The following is a 21,243-nucleotide window of genomic DNA, read 5'->3' on the forward strand; positions in this document are numbered from 1 at the left end:
GCGACGTGGGAGAGAGTAAGGCGCTGTGCCACGTTCTCGTGAAGGGGGTGGAGTAAGCTTTCTGGAATATTATAGTGAATGAATAACATTATTCTGTCAGCTAATTGAGTTATTTGCTATTCGTTACAGATAGGCCGTTTACAAAACGAGCTGGGATGTAAAGGCTTTGTACGTTGACATCAGTTGAGTTAGGGGCCCGGTGCTGGGCTTTGCCAGTAGGGAGCTCGGGGTTCCTCTGCCGGGTTATGTTCCCACTTCTTGCATTGCACAAGAAGCCCAAGCTCCTCTGGTGACAAGCGGGGGGCTTAGTGAGCGAACACAAACTCTCACGAGGGCTGCCTCCTTCTCTCGATCGGCTACAGCAAAGGGCATAGGAGAAAACAGAGAAAATACTGGAGCCCGTTTTGACAGGAAGAAAGCGAGTACCGCAGGAAGCTTGGTGGGAACGGAGAAGTAGAAAACAATGGAATCAAACGCCACTTGCAAAACCCCTGCATTATGAAAAAGATTGTACCACGGAAGCAAGGCCAGTAGGATGGCTCCCTGCTCGACTCTATCCGAGCTTAGCCAGTGGGACAAAAGGACAAGTCAGAACCACAGCAACTACAAAGTACTGTATTAGCTTTTCTTTTCTATACATGACGTAATGCTAGTGATAAATCTAAGCACAAACACTTAGTCTCTCTGCCTGGTGCGGTCCGACAGGATATGGAGAACCAGCTCAGCCATGAAAATGTGACTGAATACATTTGGTTTAAAAGCAAAAATGCCACCCCCTTCCCCTCCACATACAGAAGGGTGCAGGGGTGGTACTAGAGGTTTTACTGATACATTATGATATTGTCCTGTCTGCTACTTCCTTTGCCAATTTTCTTGTAAAGATGAAGAGCCAAGCATTTAAAGGCCCCCCTCCCCAGGCAGGGCTGATAAAGCCTGCTAAAGTTAGCAAAATGAGGCAGTTGTCTCTGCCACACGTAGGATAGGTTTGCTGTGCTCATTAAGACCATACATACTGGCTCCCCGTTATGATTATTTTCAGGAATCCCCAAATCGTGTTTGTTACAAAGAAAGTTTGACTGCAATAACCAGTTCCCGGCAAGAATAACATTGTGTGCCTTGTGCTAAAATGGGGTTTGTTTGTGTGTTCTCCGAGATTCTGCACAGAGAAAGTGGCTTCTGAAAGTCAAGCTGCTCCGATCTCCTCAGAAGGTCTGATGGATCCAGGTAGATGACATAAGCAGAGGTAGTCATCATAGAAACGTGGCATGAGATTTGGTAAAAATGTAAAATTTAAGGTGAGGGCAGAGGCCTCCTTCTTTGGTTGATGAGCAATACAAGATGCAGTACTCTTTATGAATAAAATTCTCTGGGGTTCTCACAGTGGGGACCATTCAAACCTAAAAAATTTAGCTGCATATCAGCCTTCTCCTTTAGGCTTCCTGGCACTGCACAGTTACAGACTTGTCATATTAAGAACGTAAGTTCTCATACTAGGCCAGAACAAGGGTCCATCAAGCCTAACATCCTGTTTCCAACAGTAGCCAATCCAGGTTACAAGTACCTGGCAAGTGCCCAAAACATTAAACAAATCCCATGCTACCAATGCCAGTAATAGCAGTGGCTGTTCCCTAAGTCAGCTTGATTAATAGCAGTTAGGGGACTTCTCCTCCAAGAACCTCTCCAAACCTTTTTTAAACCAAGCTACACTAACCACATCCTCTGGCAACAAATTCCAGAACTTAATTGTGCACTGAGTGAAAAATAAATTACTCAGATTTGTTTTAAATGTGCTACTTGCTAACTTTATGGACTGCCCACCTAGACCTTGAATTAGCCAAAAGAGTAAATAACTGATTCACATTTACCTGTTCTAGACCTCTCATGAGTTGAGGAGTAGCCTAGTGGTTAGAGCAGTGGGCTATAAACCAGGAGACCAGCGTTCAAGTCCCACTGTTGCTCCTTGTGACATTAGGCAAGTCACTTTACGGGCCAATACAGTGGGAGAGTGGACAAGCTCCTGGCAATACAGTATTTTAAGTTATTAAAATTAGGGCCGGCGGTAAAAAGAGGCGCTAGGGACAGTAGCGCGTCCCTTGCGCCTCTTTTTACCGCCGGCCCTAATTTTAATAACTTAAAATACTGGCACCTCCTCAGCATCGGGCACCCAGGAGAGAGGTGACTGTCAGCAGGTTAGGGTAATGACGCTCGTTAATTGAGCCTCCCAATTCCTAACCTGATCACAAGACATTTAAAAACAATTTTTTTTTTATGTTGCTCCTTTTTTCAGTTCCTTTGACTTATTATTGCCATGATATTAAGTCAGAGGAACTACAAAAATGAAGTATTTTCTGTTAACTTTTGGGGCTCCTCAAGACTTAATGTCAGCTCCAGAGCTCCTGGTAATTTCTGAGAGTAAAAATGTGGGGTCGGATGCACATTTATTTTTTACATAAGGGGGGGGACTAGCTCATAGCCTCATCAACATGGCATTTACAAGCGATGAGCACTATTAGCTTCACGCTTTTTGGATGCGGTAATCCCCTTATTGCACAAGGAGTTATGGCCGCACGTGCAAACCATGCATCCCAGCGTGGGTTAACCTGAGCGCACAGGATTGCATCGGCCTGAAAGCATTTCGTTTCTTACTTCTAGGATCAGTACAGCAAGTTCTCAGTGACTCTGTGGCTGTATGTCCTGCCGGGTCCCTGCAGCGTCACGGGACAGTAGCAATTAATCATACTGGTCTCAAATTCAGCAAAAGTCCTGCTCCACACTACAGATATTGCTTTTTTCTTTTCATGTCACAGAGTTATTGGAGTCAGCCTAGGGAATTAATACTGTACTTTTTTTTCAGATATATGATGAGGCCTGTGTACCATGTGCTACAGTTAAACCTCCATGGCTGCATCAGGTTCTGGTTTTTATGAAATGCCAATATACCTTTGATTTTTTTTTTCCGCTTGGATTTTTTTTTTACTCACGGTATTTCTCTGGAACGCGTGGTCAATGTGGAGAATTCTCTAAAAGTCACAAAGAGCAGCCAGCCCCATGACAAAACCTGATCCTTACCTCTAAGCAGAACCACATCCCCAGCTGGAATGCATAGTTACATGTCAGGCGAGGCTGTAAAACAACGGCATGGCTTCAGTTCTGGTTTGGCAGATGCTGAAGCTGCCAAGACCAGAAGAATCCAGCTCAGTGCCTCTTTCAATTGTCCAGGAATCAGACAGCATTTGTAGATAAAGAAGTGGGATGACTTTGTAAAATACTTATTTACGATCAAAGGAAAAGTAATGTATGATAGACATGGATGTATAAACCTGCTCAGCTCCACGATTCTCACAGAGAAAAATATTAATTCAAGTTATGGTGGACCTTTGCATTATCAAAATGCAAAATTAATTGGTACTTCTATTTTTTTTTTTTTAACATTCATTTAAAAACATTGCATTTCCAATAAAGACACTTTGCCATAACTGCAGGGTGGGGATAAATAAATCTACAGCGGACGCAGCCTGCTCTCTTAGCTCATCACTGGCTATGGGGGGGGGGGGGGAAGGTGGGGACAGGATAAGTGGAAGTGTCCAGAGAAAGGTTTTAGTGCCTGGGGAGGGGAGGAATTAAATTGACCGTTTGGTTCCTGAGAAAGCAGGGCCACAGCTTACAGATCAAGGTGTTGCAGAACAGGACTATTATTGAAAAGAGAGCAATTTCTAATTTTATTATTCTTTTGAAATAATTTTTATTCAGTTGATTTAATTGTATTTATTTTCACTCTGTCCTTTGCTGAGTACCTGAATTTAATCCACTTTGAAGAAATTAATATCCTTTCGTATTGGGCTTTTATATTTTGAAGCTCGTTTGGGGCTGACGGAATAAGTTGGTTAAGTGCTTTGGGGTTGCAGGGTATCTTGCGGCTTGTGCAGTCTTTGCACTGAGGAACAGCTGCTCAGGCCCTCTCACTGGAGAACACATCAAACCACAAGAGCTAGTGCTTTCAGAAAAACAAGCTTTTTAGACACTAATGTTCAGTGTTGGAAGGATACACATATTTTTTTTGGGGGGGGGGGGGGGGTTATGATTTGTCTCTTCAGCATTTTCCCTGATGCAGGTGACGAGCCTAACCATGGCGGGCCTTTGATTAGTGGTTGTGTTTAGCTTTTTTTGTGCATTATTACTTTGCACATAACACTGCTATCCGGTTTTCACTAACCCCCCCTGGCGTTGTCAGCTATACCACCACTCGAGGTGGTGTTCCAGATCATTCCCCCAGCACCTGCCCTTGTGCGGTGAAGTGCATTACACTTCTCTTGTGCTCACAGGAACCTTGTACATGGAGGATGAACTGCTGCACCGCATGCAGCCTGCTGTGCACATAAAGCAAGAAGCCTGTCTACTGCTGCAGCCTAATGACACCCTGCAGTAATACCTCTGTGTACTAGAGCAAAACATACTGCAATAATAAATCAGGGCACCACAATAATACCTCAGTTTACTAGAGTAATATATCTGTAAACCACAGAAATACAACTTCATACTGGATTCATACTGCATTAATACCAAATTTCCAACACTCAAACCACCCCCCCTCCCCCACAAAAGCGTGAAAAACGTGTTCCCAGTTGTATATCCTTTAAGAATATGATAAACAGTGCAACAATGCACAATGTATAACTACACAGGTTAGTCTGATGTAACTTGTTACCAATGCGTTTACGACCAGCAGCAGAATGAAAAGGCATCTGGTATTGTCTCTTACATTAAATCCCACCTCGTCTAGATGTGTACAATCGGGCTGTTTTATTTATTTATGTATTTATTTAAGGTCTTTTCTATACCGTCGCTAAGTTATATACCATCGCAACGGTTTACATGTAGGCACATACGTATGTTTGGAGTAAGCGTACTGTAGCACATTCTAACCGGTGCCATTAAGTTTCGGTTACATTAAATCATAAAAATACGTACAAATGTTTAGTGATGTAGGTTCTGGCCAGGTGTACCTAGATTGGTACTCCACACATACACATGGTGTAAGAAGCAGATGCTGCCATGGAGTATGGCATCTTCATGAATCAGTGGTGGCAGCAGCAGAGTTGCTTACCTGTAACAGGTGTTCTCTAAGGACAGCAGGATGGTAGTCCTCACACATGGGTGACATCATCAGATGGAGCCCTGACACAGAAAGCTTATGTCAAAGCTTCTAGAATTTTGACTTGCCCTACCGGGCAGGCCCAGCATGTCCAATACCACGCATCCATGTGGGGTCCCTCTTCAGTCTTATAGCATAGAATTAGATATAAATCAAAATCTATATCTAACAGGGTGATGGGTGGGTTTCGTGAGGACACCTGTTACAGGTAAGCAACTCTGCTTTCTCGGAGGACAAGCAGGATGGTAGTTCTCACACATGGACGATTCCCTCACTACAGGCTGCTCCCCAACACAGAAACATAGAAATGACAGCAGAAGAAGACCAAACGGCCCATCCAGACTGCCCAGCAAGTTTCGCACTTTTTTTTTCTCTTCTTATACTTATCTGTTACTCTTGACTCTTAGTAACCTTTTGGTTCCATTTCCCTTCCACCCCCACCATTAATGTAGAGAGCAGTGTTGGAACTGCATCTAAGTGAAATATCTAGCTTAATTAGTTAGGAGTAGTAACCGCCGCAATAAGCAAGCTACACCCATGCTTATTTGTTTACAGAGACTATGTAATTCGGTCCTTGTTGGTTGTTGTCTGTATATAGATCCACTTTTCTTCATTCCCCCTGCTGTTCAGCAGAGAGCTATGCTGAATATGCATTGAAAGTGAAGTATCAGACTTTCTCCCCTGCCCTTGAAGCAGAGAGCTATGCTGGATATGCATTGAAAGTGAAGTATCAGGCTTATTTGGTTTGAGGTAGTAACCACCGTAACAAGCAAGCTACTCCCCGCTTTTTTGCTCTTGCCATTGAAGCTTAGAGCAATGTTGGAGTCGCATTAACCGTGTGTATGTTTATTGAATAAGGGTATTATCTCCAGGTAGTAGCCGTCATTCCCATGAGCCACCCACTCTTCATTCACGTCCTCTAGACATAAAAGGGGACCAAAAGACACTGAAACCAGGTACCAATCAGCACAACAACACTAGTGAACCCAAACAACAGGCCCTAGGTGAGCATTGCGACCGTCGCTGCCCGACGTCTCCACTCCGCCCACCTTACCGACTCCCTCCGGGGTTGATGGAAGGCTGACTGCCGCAGCATCTCTCTTTCAACCTCGTCTGGCATCCCCGGACCAGCCCGACGCTGCAGTCTTCCATGTTGACCTGATGCCTAGGGATGCGCGCGCAGCACGGCCCCGCCTCAAGTACCAGAAGTGGCGCGAACCTCAGGGGCGTCCCCCTTAGATGACGTCATCCGCTTCAGATATTTAAAGGTCTCTGAATTGCTAACAACTCGAGTTAGCAAGGATATGGATTCGTTCTATCTACGCTACTCTGCTTCCTCGGACTAACCAGGGGTACCCACTCCTCGGGGGCCTCGTTCTCTCTTACTTTGTAGATTGCAGTCTGGAACTGGTACTCGCTCGAGGGCCCTCGTTCCCGGACTTCTTCGGAATTCACTTCTGCCTGGAAGTCATCGCTGCCTACTACATCTGTAGTTACCATCGCTCTTCTCAGAGCTTTCCCTGGAACCAGGTACTCGCTCCTTGAGGGCCTATACATTCCAGCTCCTGGGCTTCTATGAGACATTGTGTGTGAGTGTTACCATCAGGTTCTGTCCATGAACTCTGCATACCCTGCCTCCTCACTATATTTCAGTTTCTCTACAGCTCAGCCTCCAGGGATCGCTGTTCCAGTATCTGAGGGACTACAGCCCAGCCGGGCATTCCAGCTCACTACTGCCACCTCTGGTGGTTCAGTATACTGTCTAATAAAAGAACTAGTGTGTGTCATAGGAACATAGAAATGACAGCAGAAGACGACCAAATGGCCCATCCAGTCTGCCCAGCAAGCTTCACACATTTTTTTCTCATACTTATCTGTTTCTCTTACCTCTTTGGTTCTATTTCCCTTCCACCCCCGCCATTAATGTAGAGAGCAGTGATGGAGCTGCATCCGAGTGAAATATCAAGCTTGATTAGTTAGGGGTAGTAGAGGTAGTAACCACCGCAATAAGCAAGCTACACCCATGCTTATTTGTTTTACCCAGACTATGTTATTCAGCCCTTATTGGTTGTTTTTCTTCTCCCCTGCCGTTGAAGCAGAGAGCGATGGTGGATATGCGTGAAGTATCAGTTTTTCTTCTCTCCTGCCGTTGAAGCAGAGAGCTATGCTGGATATGCGTGAAGTATCAGTTTTTCTTCTCCCCTGCCGTTGAAGCAGAGAGCTATGCTGGATATGCGTGAAGTATCAGTTTTTCTTCTCCCCTGCCGTTGAAGCAGGGAGCTATGCTGGATATGCGTGAAGTATCAGTTTTTCTTCTCCCCTGCCGTTGAAGCAGGGAGCTATGCTGGATATGCATAAAGTATCAGTTTTTCTTCTCCCCTGCCGTTGAAGCAGAGAGCTATGCTGGACATGCGTGAAGTATCAGTTTTTCTTCTCCCCTGCCGTTGAAGCAGAGAGCTATGCTGGATATGCGTGAAGTATCAGTTTTTCTTCTCCCCTGCCGTTGAAGCAGAGAGCTATGCTGGATATGTATTGAAAGTGAAGTATCAGGCTTATTTGGTTTGGGGTAGTAACCGCCGTAACAAGCCAGCTGCTCCCCGCTTTGTGAGTGCAAATCCTTTTTTCCACATTTCCTCTTGCTGTTGAAGCTTAGAGCGATGTTGGAGTCACAGTAAGCATGTGTATGTTTATTGAATAAGGGTATTATCTCCAGGCAGTAGCAGTCATTCCGGCGAGCCACCCACTCTTCATTGACGGCCTCTTGTCTTTATGGATCCACAGTGTTTATCCCACGCCCCTTTGAAGTCCTTCACAGTTCTGGTCTTCACCACTTCCTCCGGAAGGGCATTCCAGGCATCCACCACCCTCTCCGTGAAGAAATACTTCCTGACATTGGTTCTGAATCTTCCTCCCTGGAGCTTCAAGTGTCTGTCTCCTAACTCTGAGCCTGACCGGTGGTCCCTCTCGGGATCTTCCCCCGGGGGCGTGGTCATTTGCCACAGGTCCAAGGATCCACCCACAACTCTCCTAAATAATAACAGTGAGAGAGAGTTGGGTTCTATACCTCAAACAGATTCCAAAGGACAGATTGGCCAAACCTACCGACGCGTTGGCCATCCCTATCCAAGCAATAGTGAGATGTGAATGTGTGGAGAAAATTCCATGGCACAGCCTTACAGATCTCCTCTATAGCACCACAAACCTTTCACAACTATCCAGATCTTCCCCCTGTTTTTGTTTTTTTTTTAACCCCTCGCATCCCACACATGGAGCCCAGCCAGCAGAGCAACAGTCTTTGGGCAGGGGGCCACAGACCATGGCTCCTTTCCTGAACCCGGTGCATGCACACGCTGGCCTCATGCATTGCCTGACATTCCCTCACCCTATAGGGACCGGGAACATGACAGCTGCCAGAAGCCTTCTGAAGACCATTTATGTTCATGTTCTGAGACAATCAGAGGGCAAGAAAAGCCCCAAAAAACAGGCATAAATATTGCACGACGATTTTAAAAATACAGTTGCACCCTGCTAAATAACAGTCTCAATTTTTCTTTCTAATTTGTTCTTAAAGCAGTGATACCATTTATGCCCTCAAGGAGCTACAAGGCATCACTTTTCATGTCTCAATTCAGTTTTGTTCCTATGTCTTCTTTGTTTCTTCCAAAGAAAAAATAATGCATTTCCTATCTATTATTCTTTCTTGGGTGGGGGGAAGAGAAGTAGGAAAATGTGCATCAGTTCTGGATCCCCTGATTAAAGAGAAGCATGGATCATTCATGGGCCCCTCCGGCCCTTGGACGAAACAGAGAGGGCTGGAGCTGCGCACCCTGAGGTGTGGCCCTTGCCCACCCATCTCACCCCCTTCCTTTCTGCCTACAAATTAATCCCTGTGAATTGCTATTGTCCTTGTCTTCACCACCTGCACAGGAAGGCTGTTCCATGCGCCCCTCCCCCTTTCTGTACAGATCCTTCGATTACGCATGAGTCCTCCCCCCTTTCACCCTAATCCCACGATGGGATATATTACTGTGTCTGTGCTAACTTCGGTCTGAAAAACCTCCAGCATAAGGTAGCCAAGATCTCCGGCATGTGCTAGAAAGCCACATCCCAGTGCATTCTGGGAGTCGTAGTCCTGTCTTTCCATCCATCATGCAAGATTACAGCTCCCTGGGAGACCATGGGAGGTGAAAGTAAGAGCACTTACACCAACTAAAATGTCTCATGAGACTTGTGGTCAGTAGGAAACAAAAAGCTCCGGTGGTAACACGCTACAGCAGACTAGCCTATATTTACTTTTAAATATCCCCCATATTATATGTCTCCTTCAGCTACAGGGCTGAGCGGAAAGTCGCTCTCTCATGAGGGAGTCTGGGATTGTCCGTGTCACAGATTCCTCTTGGTCTGCCGCTGTCCACGTGTAGGGGGCTCCCTGCCCTGGGGGCATCCGTGCTCTCGAGGCTCCCGGTCCGCGAGCGGTAAGGAGGAAGCTCTGTCTGACCCGGGGACTCTGTGCCTGAAGAGTACGGTGGCGGAGGGAGATCAAACCATGGCGGCCTGTCGCAAGAAAAGAAAAGATTTTTATTGTTGTGGACATTCGGGGATGCGTGGCAAGGGGTGGGAGTGGGACTGTGCATCTTCTTTTACCCCACAGACTTTTCACCAGTTTTCAAAGCAAAAGTATTATGTGTACCTTCCCCCCAGCGATTTGTACCTGTTATTTTCTTTTCAGACCATACTGTGTGTGTAGGATTCTTCCCTGACCTCTCTCTGCCCTGGGATCGCCTGCACTACGATGCAGGTAAAAGGTACATGGGCTTGTGGCAATAAGTACGTTCTTTTCCCTGCATACGGCGTAAGCAATCTTCAGACGGCCGACTTGCCTAAATGCTTTTTGCTCACAGAAATCCCTTTGACGATTGCCCCCTCGCTGTACCGTAACATTATTTTTCCTATCGAGGTTGTTGGTGCTGGTGAGCCTCAGTGCTGTCTGCATGGAAGGTCACAGCGGTTTGGGAAGAGCCAAGAGCGCCTTACATGCTGCGACCTTGTGCAACACGGGACCAAGGCGCTTAAAGCCAATTTACCGTGTCCTGTTCCAGAGCAGGAAATGTCTCCGGTCATGTCAATGAAAATCTCTCTTAGCTTTCTCCGTGGGATGCACGGCAGAGCAAAACTAAGATAAAGCTGCCCCATTTAGTTGAATGAGGGAAGTACAGACTTCATCTTTATAATTATCATGCTTTCGAATTCAGAGGACACCAGGAGAGAAAAAGCTGTTTATCATTGGATCCCAGTAGCTCCTTAAAGCAACTCTAAAGACAATTATAAAGCAGAAGTGGAGGAGAAGGGCGTATTCTCCTGACCGTACCTTTCATCCAGCAGCGCCTCGGAGTACGAGGGCGGGGAGTCCAGACCCAGCGGTTGGTGGTACGCCTGGCCAGACATGTACTGGATTCCGTTGTTGACATTGTAGGTGACGCTGCAGTGGTGAGGGTGGTCCAGGACCACCAGTCGGGACAGGAGGACTGGGTGCTGCAGGCGACGGACAGGCAAGGTCAGCAGGTTATTGCGTTTCCGCTGGTGGTGCAGAACCAGCGCCAGCAGCACCACCACCAGCACAAAGACGACCGAGCTCCCAATAATAGCATAAGTGATGCTGGGGTAATACAGCAGCTGATTCTCGGAGGCAACATAATCCTGCCCGCTGCCAGCCTCTGAAGAACAAAGGAAAAAGGAAAAATCGTTAGTTTGTCAGGAAAGCCGTCAGGGCTGGAGAGGTTTCAGAACACCTTTCTACTGCTTATCTGGATCTGAAACCTCACAAAACCCAAGCATAAAGGCCGAGGAGCTCTGTTTAATAGGTGACAAGATATCTCCATAAGAGAGAGACTGAGTCAGCCCAGGCCTACCCCATTGCATCTCAGTCTTCTTACAGAAATGGGAACTAGAAATTCATAAATAGAATGGGGCAAAAATCAGGGACGGCTCAGCCTGGCTTTGATGACATGGAGTTATCTGGTCACCTTATACACAGGAGATCCAACAGCCCACCAAGTTTTAACCAAACAATCAAAGCAATCCGATCAACATGCGCCATTTTATACTTCGCAGATTCTTATAATGGTCTCATGACGAGCGTATCTCCTTAACTTGCACAACTGCAAGCATCACTGCTGGACAGAATCTAGAAATCAGTTCAAGTTTAGCGAAAACCCAATACATCACTGGCAGTGTTCCTTTGTCTGAGAGCTTTTGCACAGAGACAATGTAAAGGAAAGAGACTGGCTTCTTCCTGGGTCTAATGCAGTCTATCGCAGACCATGACACTCACTCTAAGCTTAGGTCAATGAGCCTGGGAAAGAGGGCTGCCACAGATTATACTGATATATTGGTTTGGCAGAAGATCAGAGACGGTCATGCACGATGAGATTCTAACCTAGTCCTCTCATTATCTTTGATGGCTCGACAAGCTCTAAAACTTCCAGTAGCCCTCTTGCTCTTACTTGATATTAAGCCATGGTTAAAATGAAACGAAGACTGGTTTGGGTTTTCAATAGGTAAGAGTAGGCGTCTTGTGACTTAAGGTCCCTCAATTTAAATGCTCAGACACAGAACTTTTTTTTTTTATTTCAAAAGTCTAGATAGCCTGAAAGTTGTTTGTTGACCTTATTTCTATGTAGCTGGAAGAAAATGGTGACCAAACAGCTGCTCTGGACAATACAGCCAGTTCAGCACCTTTCATCAGCATAAAATTTGTTTAAAAAAAAAACTATTTCAAAATGAATATCCTTCTTATGTTTCAATGGCCATTAAGCGATCATTCGTAATATAGGATTTGACTAATCTAAGGTCAATTTGAATACAAAACACAACGCATCATGTCCAAGACTGCTGCTAATTGCCCACACCTCTGGAAGACTCTCACCTGGCAGTTAAGTGGGATTTTTCTGTTAAAGAAAAAAAAAAAAGTATTTAATAACACCAAGATAAAATAAGAGCGTTAAATGACCCAGAAAAAAATCTGTTTTAAAATAAAATTAATAGTGGTGGGCTGGATGACTCAGCGGCAGCGCTGCCACGCAGAGGTACCTGGGATTCAGATTCCCACCGCAGGGTTGGATTGCAGATTCCCTGCAAGCGGTGGGAAGGAGAAAGAATCCAAGGCATTGTGCATGGTGATACCTAGCAGTGAGATTTAAGGACCACGACTGCCGATAAAATAAAAACAAGAAGGGGGTTATTGCTGCCGTTTGTACGTGGGCCTCCAACTGAGGACCAATACTAGTTGGGAGGGAATATAAAACCCCAGGTGGCTACAACCGAAGGTTTCTGGTGCCAGATCTGAGCCCTGGTTCCGAGTGAGCTGGAAGCCCACAGGAGCAGGAAGAAACTGAACATCATTTTTACCCAGCAGTGTAACAGACTGAACTCAGAGGACTGTGACAGTATTCTGGCTACATAAAAAGGATTTCTCTCTCTTTGTTTTCTTTTAAAGATCTGAGGCGAACTCTATCCAGCAAGTCTAGCCCTGTCTGGCAGACTTATTACCATATTGTTCAGAAGTCTCTGCTCCAGCCTGGGGTTTCTATTTCTTTTTTTTTTTTTTCGATTTCAACCTTTGAAAGAGCAGAAGCTGAGCAGAAGGCCAGACATTCTGCATCTTCTAATGAACACAGGTTATGGGTCCGTCTCCAAAAACGATGCCGGCGTGCGAGAGCCCATTTTACGCTTTGGGATGAGCATTCGTTTTTAGTGCCGAAAAATAAAACCAAAACAAAATGAAAATAAAAATGGCTATTATGTGGCTGCATATCCTGAAGTGTTCAAGGTTACAGCTCCGAGGGGCTGTGCATGTGAAGGAAGGCCAGGAAGTGGCAAAACTAAACGCCCTATACTATTAACTCTGCAGTGGCATATTACGGGGGGAGGAGTAGGAGGGCGATTTTTAATGGGATTTCAAATTCCCACCTTACACTCAGTGCGGAGAAAAGGGGTGGGTGCTAGGGTGGGCCAGGGGAGATCCCTGTGCATTCCGCGCTTCAGACTAACAACTCCCATCCCCCCTAATGTAGCTTGCAGGCCTACAGATAATTTGTACTTAAGGGGAGTCTGCAAGTCTATTTTCAAAGAGAAACTCCCTGCAGAGTTTTCCTTTAAAAATACCTTTCCTGTTTGGGCCATAGATCATCAAAACTATAGTTACCCATTGCCTGTACCTAGTTAAGAGGGTTTAATTTGGGGCTGTGAAGGGTTGTCAGTGTGATTTGGGTCAATTCCCTTTGTTTCTGACTATCATGTGATCCTTTGATCTTGACTTACTGTATATGCAAACTCAATGTGCACCAGTGCTTGTTATGCTGGCTGATAGCCGTGTCAGTTTCTGTTTTTTGTATGACTGGGTGAGTGAAACATCAGGACATGCTATTCCTGGATGGAATAAATGACAGTCAATTGGTTCAGGAACCGAGGAGAGAGGGAGCAATTGTAGATTTAAATCTCAGTGGAGCGCAGGATTTGGTGAGAGAGGTAACGGGGGCGGGGGCCGCTTGGCAATAGGGATCGTAATATGATCAAATTTGGATTCATGACTGGAAGGGGGGCAGTAAGCAAATCCACGGCTCTAGCACTAAACTTTCAAAAGGCAAACTTTGATAAAATTAGAAAAATAGTTTAAAAAAAAATTGAAAGGTGCAGATATAAAGGTAAAAAGTGTGCAACAGGCATGGACATTATTAAAAAAATACCATCCTAGAAGCAGAATCCATATGTATTCCACGCATTAAGAAAGGTGAAAGGAAGGTCGAACGATTGCCAGCATAGTTAAAAAGTGAAGTGAAAGAGTCTCTGTTAGCCAAAAGATCTTCATTCAAAAATGGAAGAAGGATTCATCAGAAGAAAACAGGATAATGCATAAGCATTGGCAAGTTAAAATGTAAGACTGATAAGACAGGCTAAGAGAGAATTTGAAAAGAAGTTGGCTGTAGAGGCAAAAACTCACAAAAACTTTAAAAAATATATCCGAAACAGAAAGCCGGTGAGGGAGTCAGTTGGACCATTAGATGATCGAGGGGGTTAAAGGGGCACTTGAGAAGATAAGGCCATTGCGGAAAGATTAAATGATTTCTTTGCTTCGGTGTTTACTGAAGAGGATGTTGGGGAGATACCCGTTCTGGAGAAGATTTTCAAGGGTGATGATTCAGATGAACTGAACCAAATCACGGTGAACCTGAAAGATATGGAAGGCCAGACTGACAAACTGAAGAGTAGTAAATCACCTGGACCAGATGGTATATACCCCAGGGTTCTGAAAGAATTAAAAAATGAAGTTTCAGACCTATTTCAGTTAATTTGTAACCTATCATTAAAATCATCCTTTGGTACCTGAAGATTGGAAGATGGCCAACGTAACTCCGATATTTAAAAAAGGATCCAGGGGTGATCCGGGAAACTGTAGAATGATGAGCCTGACTTCAGTGCCGGAAAAAAACATGGAAACTGTTATAAAGAAGAAAATCACAAAACATTTAGATAGACATGGTTTGATGGGACACAGCCAGCATGGAGTTTCCTAAGGAAAGTCTTGCCTCACAAATCTACATTTTTTTGAAGGGGTGAATAAACTTGTGGACAAAGGTGAACCAGTAGATGTGGTATATTTGGATATTCAGAAGGCGTTCAACAAAGTCCTGCATGAGAGGCTTCTAAGAAAACTAAAAAGTCATGGGATAGGAGGCGATGTCCTTTCGTGGATTACAAACTGGTTAAAAGACAGGAAACAGAGTAGCATTAAATGGTCAGATTTCACAGTAAAAAAAGGTAAACAGTGGAGTGCCTCAGGGATCTGTACTTGGACTGATCTGGAAAGGAATTCGGCTGAGGGGGATCAAATTTGCAGATGACACAAAATTAGGCAGAGTAGTTAAATCTCAAGTGGATTGTGATACATTGCAGGAGGATCTTGTGAAACTGGAAGATTGGGCTTCCAAATGGCGGGTGAAATTTAACGTGGTTAAGTGCAAGGTGTTGCATATAGGGAAAAATGCTTCTATAATCACTCCATGGTGAGACTGTTTCTTGAATACTGTGTACAATTCTGGTCGCTGCATGTTGAAAAAGATATAGTTGCACTGGAGGAAGTACAGAGAAGGGCGACCAAACTGATAAAGGGACATGAAATGGATACCCAATGAGAACAAGCTAAAGAAGTTAGGGCTGTTCAGTTTGGAGAAGAGACGGCTGAGGGGGATATGATAGAGGTCTACAAAATCATGAAAGGACTTGAACAAGTTAATGTAAATCAGTTTTTTGTTCTCTCTGATAATAGAAGGACCAGGGGGGCACTTCATGAAGTTAGCAAGTAGCTCATTTAAAACAAATCAAAGACCATTCTTTTTGACTCAGCACATAGTTAAGTTTTGGAATTCATTGCCAGAGGATGTGGTTACAGCAGTTAGTGTAACTGAGTTTAAAAAAGTTTTGGATAAGTTCCTAGAGGAAAAATCCATAAACTGCTATTAATTAATAAGCAATAGTAGCTTGAGATTTATTTAATGTTTGGGTACTTGCCGGGTACTTGTGACTTGGATTGGCCTCTGTTGGAAACAGGATGCTGGGCTTGATGGACCCTTGGTCTGACCCAGTATGGCATGTTCTTATGTAAAATTGTAATAAATAGTTAAAAATAATAATAATAATAACTTCCCTGACGAGGTCCGCAGGTATCAAAGTATTTGCAGAGGGTGAAGGTGCAAAGTCCCAGTCAGGAAGTCCCTTTGCATCCTCTTCTGGGATGGACCCTGCCCCAGTACTGCTTCTTTTCCCCACACCGTGGAGTGGAGGTGAAAGAGTAAGAGTGCCCTTTTACCTGTGGAAATCCCTTTCAAAATTGCCCCTCCCCATCTGCAAACTGAGCAGGGTAAAAAAAAAAATAAAAATCCAGCTGATTTGAGATATTCAAAGGGAAACTCTAGGAAACTCTTTGAAAATCAGCTGGCAGGCCCCCCCAGGAGTAACGTACTCATGGGCCCGTGGGTTTGAGGGTTGCCAGGGGGGGAGCTGTCACTGAAAACCGGGCTCTCAAAGCTTACGCTATCTCTCTTAACAGGACACAGCCGATCAGTGACCCCCTCCGTGCTCGTGAAATCTGGCGCCAGGCCAGCCAAGCCGGTGGCAGAAGCAAATCTCTCCTCATCTAGCACCACTTCCAAGGGGTTTGATGTCAAGGATAAACGAATCCGCCTCACCCACAACTTGCAGAGAGGCTGCTTGGAGAAAACACCCGCGGCGGCAGCGCCTCCGCCACGTCCCTTCCAATCCCTGCCGAGCGCAGGCCTGAAGATCGGGTCCCGACCGAGGAGGAGGAGGAGCAGCAGCAGCAGCAGCACCGAGGTCAAAGAATCTAATAATACTACGAAAGTGGGCTCCTGGCCATTTCCCATCCTCCAAGGAAGATGCAGCAGGCTGGGCACTAATCTCGGATAAAGCACTTACTAAGCACCGTGCCAGAAGCACAGCAGACACTCGGCTTTGGGACCGAAATACCGGAGGACTTGTACTGCAGAGCAAACATTTAACGATTCTGCAGCATCGAGCGCACCAAAATCATCGGAAAGATATTGGCACTGTCCAGAAAGAGAGGGCATAAGTGGAAGCTCGTGGCCCTCAATGTAAACAACGCAGCTTAAAACAAAAAGGCATCAAATTTACTGAACTGCCGAGAAAACGTTTCCCACTCAAGTGCCCGGAGTTTTGAAATAAAGCCGGAGGGGGAATCCGAGCAGCAATTAGAGACCTTTGTGCGAGAGGCTTACGAGGCCTCTAACTACGCGCGAGCGCTGCAGCAGACACAAGCAGACCCCGCTGCTTAAAAGCAGTTGATGTTTGCAACAATTACTCATTTAAAAAACAAAAAAAAAAAAAAAAAAAAAAGAGTTAGCCTCAATGGACAAAGCACAAAATTAAACAACTTGCAATTAATTTCTGTGGTAACTGGAGATAAATTCCAGGCATGCAAAATACCGCGTGTCGCACATTTACTTGTGGGGTTTTTTTTTAACCACCATAATTACAGTGATGAATATGCATGAGGCTGTTTGTGCACAGAGACACAGCAAGTAATTCTGTTTAATTAAACTTTTAGTTGCTTTAGCTTTTCAGAGTGCTTTGTTGTAATCCCTTCAAACCGTTATAAAACTCTGGAAAACGAGCTACCTGTCAAACTCTCAACCTGGTGTTTTATGATCCGTTCTGAGTGCGCCTCTCCAGCTACCGCAGGCCGCTCTGGGCAATCCTGGGGAAGCATCAATATCTTGCTCCTTAGCTCTTAAACAGTTTTCCTGGTTGCTTTGTGCCAGACTTAAATGGAAGCCATAAACATACTGGGGAAATTCTGATTTCCAGTCACCCTGAAATCGTCATGGATCAGAAGGGAGAGTGTGTGTGTGTGGGGGGGGACATATGTAAACAGACTTTCTTCTCTCTCACTCTCACACACACACACTCTCTGTCTCACACACACTCTCTTCCACACACACACACACTCTCTTCCTCACACACACACACGCCCACTATCCACGCCACAAACCCAGCAGCAGTCTCCTCCTTTAGGCCCCTGTGGCTGATGGGACTTCCTCCTCTCTCTTCCAGCTACGTGGGCTGACGCCGCCCCTGCTCCTTCTGGCCGCGCAGCAAACACTCTCGTCCGTCTGTGCTGGCCCAGGCGATTCCTCTCTTTCAGGGGCCCGCACAGGCTGCTTAAACCGCGCCGCCCAGAGACTCAGCAAGTCCTTTGACATTTCAGGGTCTCTGGGTAAGATGTGGAGAGTTCCCAGGTGTGAACAAAGCACACTTTCAAGCAGCAGCACAGGTGCGATCATTACATTGGCGAGAGATGTACAGGAAACTGCAGTTCCCTACTAGAAACCTGGAGCTACAATCCTGGGCTGGAAACCAGGGTGCAAATCTGGCTTCTCCCACCAACACTCCTTCAGACCATGGGCAAGTCACTCCCATTGTCAGCTCTTTGGGGCAGGAACTCATCATTCCTCAATATTTCCCCCTACTGTGTATGTCCTCCCGTGCTATAAAATGATCATCATGAGCTGTGGCCTGAGAAGGCTGAGTACCCCACTGCACAAGACATGCAGATACCGCGTCCAGTCTTCCAGTCAATGGCAGGTCTAGGCCACCGTCGCTAGCAAAACATAATAATCCAAAGATAATTAGTTTGTAAATTAAGAAAAATACATTTTGCTTTCTTTTTTGGGGGATAAATGAAAGCAACGCCGCCCTCCAGCGCTTGGGGCCAATGCTGTGTTGTTACTTTTTTTTTTGGGTGGGGGAAGAGGCTGCATCAGCTTTAATGTTTTACAAACCTGCGCGGGAAGGAGGTGGTGGAACATTCCAGAACGTCTGTAGAGAGCACCGTGGGGGGGGTGTCGCGAATTCAGCGCTTTCCACTCAATGTCCCGAGATGGCCGTTCACCCCTGCAAGGTTTTGCTTCTCTTTTTTCCTGCGTTCTTTCCCCCGGGGGCAAAAGACGGATTTATTCCGTGCAAACAAGCTGTGCTTAGATTTGCGCTCGTTTGTTACCCACAGGGCCAGGTCACACAACACAATGCCTTTTGTGCGTCTCTCCTACGGGGGAAGGGGGGGGGGGGAGGAAGGTTTCGTATAATTTTATGCTTTTCTAGTGCCTTCTCTATCCTCTCTGAAGAGCTAAAATTTGAATCCTTCGGTTCAGATCTCCATCCTTCTACACAATCTTTCTTCCTTCCAATTAAGCAAGTTACTGCTCTATAAAGATTACCTTTCAGACAAGTGGAATTGTTTTAATAACTCAGTCTCTGAATTTACATCTCACTTAGCCTTTAATGAGAACTATGGATTCTACTTTAATCTTAGATTGGATGCAGTTCTTGCTGCTTAATTTGATGCTGCGTGCTAATGAAATTGGGTGGTGCTCTTATTTGTGTAATAGTGACTGTGAGGATGGATACTTTGGCACTGACTTTTTTTTTTTCTTCTTTTTGGGGGGTGGGGTGGCGCTTTCCTCTTGCTCCTTTAGGCTTCCAGCTCAAACAGAAGCAGAGTTTGCTGGGCTCAGGCCTTGACCAGGGGGCTACTGACCGTGGCTCCTTCCAGAACTCGTATGTGCAACTCCGAGTCTGGCCACTTAGTGTCACCACCGTGCACTAGGCAGACTCCCTCCCACCAGGGGCTGCAAACGGTTCCTAGGTCTTAATAGTGCAATTGCAGTAGCTCTGCTCCTGCTAAAAAACAGGGCTCCCCACTTCATTAGCGGACTATTGATCAGAGAAAGGACAGTCCCAACAGTGCTACTTGTATTTCTGCAATTGCCTGCCTTGGCCGACATCGCTTTCTGACTTCTTAATTTTGCGGGTGAGAATCTGACTAAAATCAGTTCTGCAGACTTCTGGTGGATGTGCTGGTCCCGGAGAATGTTTTGCAAACCGGAAGGCCTCTAATGTCGGACCGCCGTAAGGCTAATCCAAAGACGAAGCGGTGCACGAGCTTCCGAGACCAAACAGGTCTCTGGTGCAGAGGTGGCCTGGGCGAGAAGAGCGAGTTAACGACGGGGAATGGGTGAATGCCTTTATCCCAGTGTACGATGCTATGAGATTCGTGTACTGTGATACCAGCGAGGGTGGCGAGGGGCAGCAGAAGCTCAGGAGTCAGACAAAGAAAATTGCATTTAGGAAACCATGGGGAAGGGCCAGGCCAGAGCAGGGACAGTGATTTGCTGGGGTCTAGAGAGAGAGAGAGGCAGGTGCCAGGTGCGCTAATGCTGGTCTGCAGCCGAAGCCTGCTGAAGGTGTAAAAGTGGATGAGGAAGAGGGTGAGTGGTGGGAGGGAAGAGGCTGGCAAGCAGCGGGTGGTGGGAGTGTATGACCAGGGTGGGTGCGGCAGTGATTCTGGCCAGCGAGGGGCACTATGATGAAAGCCTGCAGAGAGAACGCCCAGTGTGGAAAACGCCATTCACCCTCCCTCCCTCCCTTTCGAAGGCTTGCGTCTGCCGCCGCCGCTCAGCTTCCACTCAAGGAACATTAATGCCAAGCGCAGCAAGAATGAAAAAAATAATAATGTGCTGTTTAGGCAACACTTCGGAAGCCTAGCAAAACCTCAGAGCACTTCACGGGCTTAACCACTGCAGCTAAATTGTCAGAGCTCAGTAAACTGTGGCACAGGAGGATAAATCCGAGTGGGATTAAAACTCAGAGCACGCCTGGCTCCAGGTTCCAGCCTTTAACCCCCCCCCGCACCGCTCCTCCTGCCTCTCCATATTTGCGGCGCTGCTGAGTTGCTCATTTTGTGCTGCTCTCTCACTGGAAATGAACCTCTTCCATAGCTGCGCCGAGGCTCACTGCCCGTCGCGCCTTTACTCTACTTAACGAACGTTACTAATAACCCTGAGCTCACGGCTCAACCCCTGCGAGTGACGAGCACGGCACAGACACAGAAGTGGCGCACATCTGCATCGTACAGCGCACATCTGGGGCGCCAGCAATCCAAGCTCAAGTGCCCGCTGGCGTCCGGGCGAATGCCCAACAAAGCAACGTGCACCGGCAGGCCCGGCGGGAGGCATTTTAATTAATACAGTTTGTTCAAAGAAAACCACTATTTAGCTCCCCCTCCTCTGTCAGGCCGGCTGCAGGCCGGGTCTGAAAGAGAGAGCAGGAAAGGGGTTAGGAGGGGGAACGTGGAGGAAGAACAGCGGAGGGCCCACGGGCTGAGGCTGCCCTGCCAGGTGGCACCGAGCATCCACAGGAAACGTGCCGGACATTGCCGATTTTCTGCTTTTCAGTGCCCACCTCCTCCTCTGCCCCCAAAGCCGAGCAAAATGGTTTCTTGCTTCAGTTGCTTGCAGTACATGATGGGGACTCTCTCAGGCAGAAGCTGTAATTGTGATCCGAGTCCTGCTAATTATCAGAAATATCCCCCGTCTGCGCGGGTAAGCGGTGATCTGCCCACGCGAACGGCCGTCTGAAGACTGCGCACGCTAGACGTCCGTGCAGCGCTGCACAGCACGCACGGGGGGCGGGGAGGCAGGACTGGGAAAAAGCCTGCAGAG

General features: G+C 46.4%; 1 protein-coding gene across 3 annotated transcripts in view; it reads right to left on the reverse strand.

Moving 5' to 3' along the window:
- Positions 1-8,569: 8,569 nt before the first annotated feature.
- The window catches only part of LDLRAD3 (low density lipoprotein receptor class A domain containing 3), a 72,569-nt gene continuing 59,895 nt past the window's right edge, over positions 8,570-21,243 (reverse strand). For all 3 annotated transcript variants that reach the window (XM_029582859.1, XM_029582857.1, XM_029582858.1), the window contains 2 exons: positions 10,521-10,866; positions 8,570-9,706 (listed from right to left, as the gene is read on the reverse strand). In XM_029582859.1, coding sequence (XP_029438719.1) covers positions 9,481-9,706; positions 10,521-10,866 — 572 coding nt within the window. In that variant the 3' untranslated portion in view covers positions 8,570-9,480. The remainder of the gene's footprint in view (positions 9,707-10,520; positions 10,867-21,243) is intronic.

This window comes from Rhinatrema bivittatum, chromosome 17 (assembly GCF_901001135.1).
Source record: "Rhinatrema bivittatum chromosome 17, aRhiBiv1.1, whole genome shotgun sequence".
In the NCBI taxonomy this organism is placed as follows: Eukaryota; Metazoa; Chordata; class Amphibia; order Gymnophiona; family Rhinatrematidae; genus Rhinatrema; species Rhinatrema bivittatum.